Here is a 10,030-nt window from a genome sequence, read left to right as displayed (position 1 = left end):
TACCCCCCCGAGTGCACAAATTTTTGTGCACCGGGCCTCTAGTCTATACTAATAAAAGGGTAATATGCTAATTAGACCAGATAGACAGAATGTCTTCTGGAAGTCATTCCGAATGTCCTTCCTGACAAAGCTGGGGCCCAGGTGGTACCGCCCGGGGTCCCAGGTGCCTGCCCAGGCAAAGTTGCCCAGGTCCTGGGTGCCTGCGGCTTGCCAGGGGAGGGAAGCCTGGGTCCCGGGTGCAGGGGCCGAGGCAGAGGTGGTTAGGGGCGATCAGGCAGGCAGGTGAGGGGTTAGTGGCGATCAGGCGGCCAGGCAAATGGTTAGGGGTGTTCAGGCGGTCAGGCAAATGGTTAGGGGTGTGCAGGCGGGCAGGCAGGTGAGTGGTTAGGATCCAGCAGTCCCAGATTGCAAGAGGGATGTCCCTGCAGGATCAGGCCTAAACTGGCAGTCGGACATCCCCCGAGGTGTCCCGGATTGCGAGAGGGTGCAGGCTGGGCTGAGGGACCTGCCTGCCCTGTGCACAGATTTCGTGCACCAGGCCTCTAATAATGAATAAAGGACTCATTATAACCTAACTTATTTAAATGGGGAAAGTGATATATACCTGTATTAAAAGAATTCAAGAAGTACAAAAGCATATACAATATGAAGTAAATTCTAGCCCTCTGTTCCCTTTACATAATCATTCATTGTCATTAGTTTCTTGGGTATTCTTCCAGAGATATTCTATGTATATGCCAATAACCCTTCTTTCTGTGCCAGATACACTCTTTTTTACCCTTTAAAAACAGTTTGCAATATAAGTAAAAGGCTTTAGAAAATCTGATGGCATAATTTTGTCCTTTTTCTCCCTGCCTAACATTAGAGGAAAGTTCCCAGGTTTAGGACTATGTTCAGTAACCTGATCCATTATCCAAGACATTCTCTATATTGGAGCAAGGCAGATCCCGTCCCACCATTCATCAGTCGGGAATGGAGGGGACATGAGCAGAAACGGAGAGAAACCCTCCAGCAACTTGGCATGTAAGTGTCTAGTAGCTTCAGCTGCTACTCATGTTTTTAATAAATGCATTTTTCATATTAAAAATATTCATTTATTTTGCATTATTTTAAAATGTATAATTTTGATGCTATACCTAGGCCAGTGGACCCCAAATTCTCTCTCTTAACCCCTTTAATAAAACCAAGCCTGATGCAGGAGCAGTGGTTATAGGTTTATTGGTTAGCAGATGGTCTCAGAAGGTTGGAGTGAATCTATACTAATAAAAGGGTAATATGCTAATTAGGGTGGACGTCCTGGACAAAGCCGCAGTGGCTGCCCGAGGCACAGGCAAGCTGTGGATGGTGGCTGCCACTGCCAGGGCCAGCCCGAGGCTCAGGCAGGCCGCGGATGGCGGCTGCCGCTGTGAGGGCCCGAGGTTCAGACAGCCATGGTGGCCGGCAGTGGCAGCAGCAGAAGCATGATGGGGGCATCGCCTTCCCCTGATCGGCCAGTTGCTCCTGCAGATGGAGGCCAGACTGCGGCTTAGGCCCACTCCCCCGGGGAAGCAGGCCTAAGCTGTCAGTAGGACAACCCCTGAGGGCTCCCAGACTGTGAAAGGGGGAAGGCCAGATTGAGGGACCCCCTCCCCATCAGTGCATGAATTTTCATACACTGGGCCTCTAATATATATATATACATTGACATCTTGCCACCACAGGTGGAGGTGACTGAATTTGTTGTTCCTTTGATCCATCTTAGAAATTGGATGTGTACTTTTCTGGTAGTATCTAAAATATGTTTTTGAAACTTGTAGCCAAAGCACCTTCACAGACAAGTGTCCTGAATTTCTTATTCTTTTGATTATTTACTAGTTTATACCTAGTAAACATTTTTTTTAAATGCTGTTTTTCAGCCTGGATATCAAAAGTTGTCTTTTAAAACTGTTACTCTCATGTGCTATTAATTAAAAGTAGGCATTTTTTTTAAATGTGGGATTTTATAAATTGACTCCTTTCTTGTTTTTTTTTTTTTTAAAAATAAATCAAGTAATTCATTTATTTTTTTAAAAAGAACTTTAAATTTTATTCTTCAGTTACAGTTGACATTCGGTATTACTTTGCACTCATTTCAGGTGTACAGCATAGTGGTTAGATAACCATATACTGTACAAAGTGTTCCCCCCAATATTTCCAGAACCCACCTGGCACAATACATAGTTTTTATAATTTTGTTGACTATATTCCCTGTGCTGTACTTTACATCCCCATGATTATTTTGTAACTACCAATTTGTACTTCTTAATCCCTTCAACCTTTTCACCCAGTCCCCCAACCCTTCTCCCCTCTGGCAACCATCAGTCTGCTCTCTGTGTCTATGACAATTGACTCTTTTCTTAACTCTCACTTCCTTTTGTTAATTCCAGGTTTCCTGGCTCAGGGAAAGTCAGTCAGATGTATGTGATAGAAGACTTTGCTCTCAGTCTGAAATACACTTGTATCTCCTACTTTATAGACATAGAAATATTAAATAGAAATGGTATTTGGAAATATGTTAGACTTGAATAATGTTTTCCTGCTTTATTTTAGATATGACACTTCTTTTCAAATGCCTAAAGAAGTTTATGAAGATCCTGATGTTACTGGGAAGAATCGCTATAAATATTTTGAAAGGTAGAAAGTAGTTACTAAGAATATGAGCCCTGATATTAGTAGAGAACCTCTTTATGATAATGAGAGTTGCTATCATTTTTAAGTGCATATAATGTGCCAGGCACTACTTTAAGTGCTTTACATATATATTTTAAATTTTCACAACAGAAATGTAGGTTAGGATATATTATCCCAATTTACCACTAAGGAAGCTGTAACCAAGAGAGGATAATAAATTACTCATGCTCACCTAAGTTAGCAAGTGACAGAGCTGGGATCCCAACTAAGTCTGCCTGACTTCAAGGCAACAGTGGGGCCTTGACTTACGAGTGTCCCGACTAACGAGTTTTTTTGAGATACGAGCCGTCTCTCGGCCGATTTTTTGCTTTGAGTTGCGAGCTAAAATTCGGGCTACATATAAGCCAGCTTCAGATACCCCATCACTAGTTGGCGCAGCGAACTAGTGATTTGTCAAATCACAGTGATTTGACATACGAGTAATTTGAGTTATGAGCTCTGTCACGGAATCAATTAAACTCGTAAGTCAAGGCCTCACTGTACTTTACTGTAAATAAGAATGTATATTTGAAAAAAAAAAGTCATCACATGAAGTGAGATATACTAGAGACAGCATGACAGTCATAGTGCAGGGAAAATTGTTAAAAGGGAGTAAATAGATGACATTTGCTCTCTTTGTATGAATGTTGCCAAAACTAACATGGTTCAAGATTCACTTGGTTTCATTTGTGATGAATAGTCAAGAGATAATCATATATTCAGATCAAATTAATGTAAGATGAGCTTCATCAAGAAAGAAAATTTGTAGTCCACATTATTATTTATGAGCAATCTCCTTATGGACACTTTATGATGCTGACTTTTTCAGAAAAATATTAAATTCTTAACATAGTATACTCAATTCCTAGACTTTTGAAGGGAAATTTTAAAAACTAAATCATTGGGAATGTCAGAATGTCTCAGGGCACTTGAGAAGTTTCTGGAAGCTAATGACCAGCTGAAGCCCAACTATAGAGCATTGCTTCTCAAAGTAATGTTTTCCTGCAGAGGAAACACTGCGACAATTGTTTAAAGTACAGCTTCATTGGCTCTGCCATATATATGCTGCATCCCCTTGTCTAGACTTGGGACTTTGCATTTTGAACAAGAATCTCTCCCCTCCCTAGTGATTTTATGTACGTTAAAAGTTTGAGGATTACTGACATATGGGATATTCAAGCTCCGTGGGAGAAAACTGAGAGTGCACACAATGTAGAAGTCCCACATGTTTGTATTTTCCTTTCGTCCCCAGGCCGTTCCTTCCATTCTTTCAGCAGATGCCACCCACTGTTGCTTTGGCATCAACCAAGTAAGTAACCATTATTTTAAAACTTTTTTTCTAGTTTTTTTAATTTATCGTTTGCTTCCATATTTGTTTCCAGAAACTAGTTTTCTAAATCAATATTTTTCAAAACTGAATCACAAACCATTAGATGTCATGAAATCTGCTAAGGGGTCATGAGTAGCATTTTAAAAAGTGAAATAGAATAAATAGCCCAAATCATCAGCCATCTGGAGGGTAAGTTGTTTTTTAGTTATAATTTTTGTTTTGGATAGATGTATACATGTATGTTCATATGTATATAATGGTTATGATGTAAATGTACTTTTCATTATGAGTTATGGTAAAAATAAAGTTAAAAATGCTTTAAATGTTCTTTTTTGCTTTCCTGAAACACACATTTATTTGGCAATAGTTTATCAAGAAAAGTAATTCATCACGAAATATTTTTTGAATACTAGAATTCTAATCTACATAAAACAATGTGTTATGCAAAAATAAATCATACACGGTTCCTGTCCCACAAGGGAGTGAACCAGGGTGAGAGTGAAGTAACGGACAAGGTCTGAATCTGGGATTAATGTGCAGTTCCACAGTTTTTTATTTTAAGGTGAAGCTGCAGGTTAGGTAAAATTTCCCATTAAAAATCTAATTTTTGCTATGCTCTTTTCTGTGTCAATATAACTTAATATTTCTATGAGAGGAAAAAAAATCCAAGGTATTCATGAAATGATCAGGAAATGAAACCTTTTTTAAGGTCTCAAATTTCTGAACAGAAATTTAGACAGGGCTTGGCTTTCAAACAAGGATTTGGCTACTCCTAGTGATATAGCATCTTATGAATAAAATATATGTTATAAAATGTCTGTAGTCTGCAAGGCAAATGTCAATTATATTCCCAATTCTCCTCTGATTTTTTAAGAGTATGTGTGGACACCTCAGGCTCTTATATAGAAGGAGAATAGATGCTCTGCTCTCCCCCTAGACAGAACAACTTTGTGTGGTGTCATTTTACCTGGGGACAGCTGTAGACAAGTTTTCCATGAAATGCTTTGTTTGAGCAAAGGGGGAGCTATGAGACAGGTGGATTCTTTGGTAATTCTTTAAAAGCAGGCTCACTGGATCACCTGCTTTGGGAGTCATAATTACTTTAGGTCTACAAGTTGTTCAGTTAACTGAGGGGAGTTCTGAGGTCTAAATTGATGAACACTGGGTGTCTCACTCCTTCGTAAATAGCTGTGACATAAAGGATAAAGATTCCCTCTGAGAGTTCAACCTGATAGTTGGCACGCTAGGTAGTCTCTGTCTTTCTTACAAGTGTTTAAAGAATGAATCAGTATCTGACTGAAGTCAACTCTGGGATTCTGGTGGGGCTGAGTTTCTGAGTAGTGAAGATATTCTACCTTATACACTTGTCTGGGAGTGAGCTGGGCTTCTCCAGCCACCCCTTTTCATGGACAGCTGTTGAAGTTGTTACTTTGGATGCCATGTAAGCATCTTGGCAAAAGAATAAAAAGCTAATGTTCAATGGTGGTCTCCAGTTCCACATGTAGGAGCTTGGAAGTTGCCACTCTGTCCTAACAATAAGCATAAAGCGGAAGAGACTGAAAAATCAATAATTTTTCTTGGATCCATAGAGAAGGGAGGACACGGGGCAAACTGCTGCCCCAAGATTAGAGAGATAGTCAGATGAACATGGGGAGTAATGCCTCAGAAAAGAGATTAATGAGTATAGCAACTGCCCCGGGAACCAGCCACAGGTAGGAAAACCTGAACTATAGTTGATTAATTGTTGGAGACTCATTATGGAAAACTCTAATAATTAAAAACTTTGGGAGGACCCAGTTATGGGGAACTTTCACAGTTTTGTGAGATTTTCCTTCAGGAGCTCAACAAGTCTCTTATGATAAATATTAGAGAAAAATCTTCTCATGTTTCTGGTGGAGGGAAGGCAGGGGATGAAACCATTCTGAAATATGCCCGAGCACTCTGTTCTTCTAAGCAAGGTCAACTTTTAATAGAAACTACATAACCACAGCCTAATCTACTGGGTTATGACCAGAGCCTAACTGATAATAAGGTAAATACTATCCAACTCCAGCTCCTTCTAGCCATAAGGGGAGGGGAGGACTGAGAAGCACTTAGGAAGTTCACAATCCAGAGGATCACTAGATGTCTGAGACCTAGTCATAGGACAATAGAATGCTTCCTTTCCCCACATCTTACCACCATATTGATAAAGGCCTGCTATTTACAATTCTTCTTGTTCAGTACATCATGTCTCTCTGTCAAGTAATCAAAAGGCATACCAAAAAGCAAAAAAGACAATTTGTAGAGACCATAAACATAAGAGCCAAACATGGCAGGAATGTTGGAATTACCAGACAGTGATTTGCAACAATTACACTTAGCAAGCTAAGGTCTCTAATGGATAAAGTAGACAGCAAGATCAGATTTCCAAACAGAGATATGGAAATCTTAAGAAAGAACTAAAACACACACACACACACACACACACACACACACACACACACAGAGAGAGAGAGAGAGAGAGAGAGAGAGAGATAAAAGACACTGTAATAGAAAGGAAGAATACCTTTGAGGAGCTCATTAATAGACTGGACATAGCTGAAGAAAGAATCTCTGAGCTAGAGGGTATATTCATGAAAACATCTAAAACTGAAAAGCTAAGAGAACAAAGGCTCAAAACCCCCCAGAATATTCAAGAAAATGTGAACAGCTACAAAGGTGTAACATACATGTAATGGAAATACCAAGAGAAGAAAGAGGGAAAGGAACAGAGAAATATCTGAAATAATAATGAATGAGAATTTCCCCAAATTAATACCAGCCACCATACTACAGAGTCAGGAAGCTCAGAGAACACCAAACAGGATAAATGCACACAAAAACCCCACAAAAAAACAAAAACACAGACGCATATATTTTCAAACTAAAGAAAATCAACAATAAAAAAAAATTCTGACAGAAGTCAGAGGATAAAAATACATGATCTATAGAGGAACAAAGATAAGAATTACATCTCAGAAACCATGCAAGCAAGAAGGGAGAGAAGTGAAAATTTAAAGTGTCGAGAAAGAAAATCCATCAGTCTAGAATTCTGCATTCTGCAAAATTATACTTCAAAAGTGAAGGAGAAATAAAGACTTTCTCAGGCTAATAACAATTGAGAGAATTCGTAGCCATTGGACCTACCTTTTAAGAAATGGTAAAAAAAATTATTTAGAGAGAAGGAAAATAATATAGGTCAGAAATTTGGATCTATGTAAAGAGAAGAGTGTCAAAGATAAGATAAATGAAGGTAAAATAAACACTTTTACTTTTCTTAATTGATCTAACATATGACAGATTGTTCAAAATAATATTAACAGTATATTTGATTATGTGTGCTTGTGTATATATTTTATGTCAGAATGAATGAAACAGCTCAGCCAGCATGGCTCAGTGGTTGAGCACTGACCTATGAGCCAGGAGGTCATGGTTCGATTCCCAGTCAGGGCACATGTCTGGGTTGCTGGTTTGATCCCAGTGTGGGGCATGCAGGAGGCAGCCAATTGATGGTTCTCTCCCATCATTGATGTTTCTACCTCTCTCTCCCTCTCTCTTCATCTATAAAATCAATAAAAATACATTATAAAAAAGAATAGATGAAACAACAAGAACCAATATATCTTGTCAACACAAAACCCATTTTAAATATAAAGACATGAATAGATTAAAAGTAAGTGGATGGAGAAAAAATATATACCATACTAACACTAATTAAAAGAAAGCAGCAGCAATTATAATTTTAGATAAAGCAGACTTCAAAGCAAGAAAAGTTATCAGGGATAAAGAGAAATAGATTAGTCTACTATTATAGTTGGTGACTTCAACATCCTTCTATCAGAAATGGATACATCTAGCAGGCAGAAAAATCATTAAGGCCCTAGTTGAACTCAACACCACCGTCAATCAACGGAATGTAATTGATATTTATAGGCGACTTCATCCAAAAACAGCAGGATACATTCTTATTAAACTTACATGGAACATTCACCAAGGTAAACCACATTCTGGGCTATAAAACACAATTTAACAAACATAAAAGCATAGAAATTACACCATGGCCACAATAGAAGTAAACTAGAAATTAATAATAAATAACTGAAAATCCCCCAAATACATAAAGATTAAACAAAACATTTCTAAATAACACGTGGGTCAAAGAAGAAATCTCAAGAGATATGAAAATAATATTTTGAACTAAATGAAAAAGACAATACAACTTATTAAAATTTGTGGGATGCAGTGAAAGCAGTACTTAGAAGGAAATTTATAGTACTGAAAGCATATATCAGAAAGAAGAAATATCTAAAATCAATCATCTAAGCTTCCACCTTGGGAAACTAGAAAAAGATGAGCAAATTAAATCCAAAGGAAGCAGAAGAAAAGAAATAATAAGAATTAGAGTATAAATCAATGGAATTGATTAAGGAAATCAATAGAGAAAATCAAGAAAACCAAAAGCTGATTCTTCGAAAAAGACCATTCAAATTGATGAGCCTCTAACCAGGCTAATTAAGAAGAAAAGAAAGAAAAGGCCAGCATTGTCTTAATACCAAAAGCAGACAAAGATATTTTTTAAAAAAGAAGAAAACTACAGACTAATGTATCTAATAATCATAGGCATAAACAATCTCGAGAAAATATTAACAAATTATATTCAACAATGTATAAAAAAATGTTACACAATCCAACCAAGTAGTATTTATCATGGGTGTGCAAAGCTGATTCAGCATTTATAAATTAGTTAATGCAACCCATCACATCAAAAGGCTAAAAAAGAAAAATCACATGATCATATTAATAGAGACAAAAAAAAGTATTTGATGGTATCCAATACTCATTTGTGATAAAAAAAAAAAGAAAAGAACCCCAATAAACTAATAATAGAGGAGAATTTCTTCAACATATACAAAAATCTACATCATACTTAATGGTGAGAAACTTGAAGCTTTCCCAGTAAGATCAGGAATAAGGCAAGAATGTCCCCTCTCATCACTCCTTTTCAACATTGCCCAAACCCATAGAATGTACAACACCAACATTGAGCCCCAGTGTAAACTCTGGACTTTGGGGTGACTATGCTATGTCAATGTAGGTTCATCACTTCTCACAAATGTACCACTCTGGCGAGTGATGTTGATAATGGGGCAGCTATGCATGTGCCCCTACGCAGAGTGTATTGTATATGGGAAATCTCTGTACCTTCTCAATTTCGCTGTGAACCTAAAACAGCTCTAAAAATATTGTCTTTAAAAAATAGAAACATTCAGTAGTGCACAGACTAACAGAACAGGATTTGGTAGCTTTGTGAGGTCCCTCTTTGTATGTAGTTGTTGGGGTGGAAGGGAAAATCTAGAAGACTATGGTGTGGCCGACTGTGCATGCTGCTGGTGCCTGGACGGTAGTGAAGGAGGCAGGGCCTCGATTGAGGGAATGGAGCAGCGGTAAGGACACCAGAGCCAGAGTGAGTGTGTCTGAGGATGGGATTCAGGACAAAGCAGGGCTTAAGCCAAAGAGGGAGCAGATGTGGGGTCTCTCTGGTTTGGGGTCCTGATTGAGGTTGGGTAGTATGGACATTTTAATGATGTTGATTCTACCAATCCATGAACATGGTATGTTCTTCCATCTGTTTATGTCTTCCACTATCTCTTTTTTCAACGTCCTGTAGTTTTCTGAGTAGAGGTCTTTTACCTCTTTAGTTAAGTTTATTCCTAGATATCTTAATTTTTTTGGTGTGATGGTAAATGGGATTGCTTTTTAAGTCTCTCTTATGAAACTGGATTTTTATTATTTATTTATTTATTTATTTCAATTAAATCTTTATTGTTCAGATTATTACATTAGTTACTCTTTTTTCCCACCATAACTCCCCTCCGCCCAGTTCCTACCCCACCCTCCGCCCTCACTCCCCACCCACTGTCCTCATGCATAGGTGCACGATTATTGTCCAATCTCTTCCCGCACCCCTCACACCCCCTCCCCCCCCCCCAA

At 38.3% G+C, this 10,030-nt stretch overlaps 1 protein-coding gene across 1 annotated transcript in view; it reads left to right on the top strand.

The window, feature by feature from the left end:
* The window catches only part of MAATS1 (MYCBP-associated, testis expressed 1), a 52,499-nt gene that overhangs the window by 10,849 nt on the left and 31,620 nt on the right, over positions 1–10,030 (top strand). Inside the window, exons 4-6 of the mRNA XM_015558499.1 lie at positions 866–1,023; positions 2,569–2,652; positions 3,941–3,997. Coding sequence (XP_015413985.1) covers positions 866–1,023; positions 2,569–2,652; positions 3,941–3,997 — 299 coding nt within the window. The remainder of the gene's footprint in view (positions 1–865; positions 1,024–2,568; positions 2,653–3,940; positions 3,998–10,030) is intronic.

This window comes from Myotis davidii, unplaced genomic scaffold (assembly GCF_000327345.1).
Source record: "Myotis davidii unplaced genomic scaffold, ASM32734v1 scaffold292, whole genome shotgun sequence".
NCBI classification, from domain to species: Eukaryota; Metazoa; Chordata; class Mammalia; order Chiroptera; family Vespertilionidae; genus Myotis; species Myotis davidii.
The sequence above is the reverse complement of the archived record's forward strand: the minus strand, read 5'-3'. Positions and strand labels throughout refer to the sequence as shown.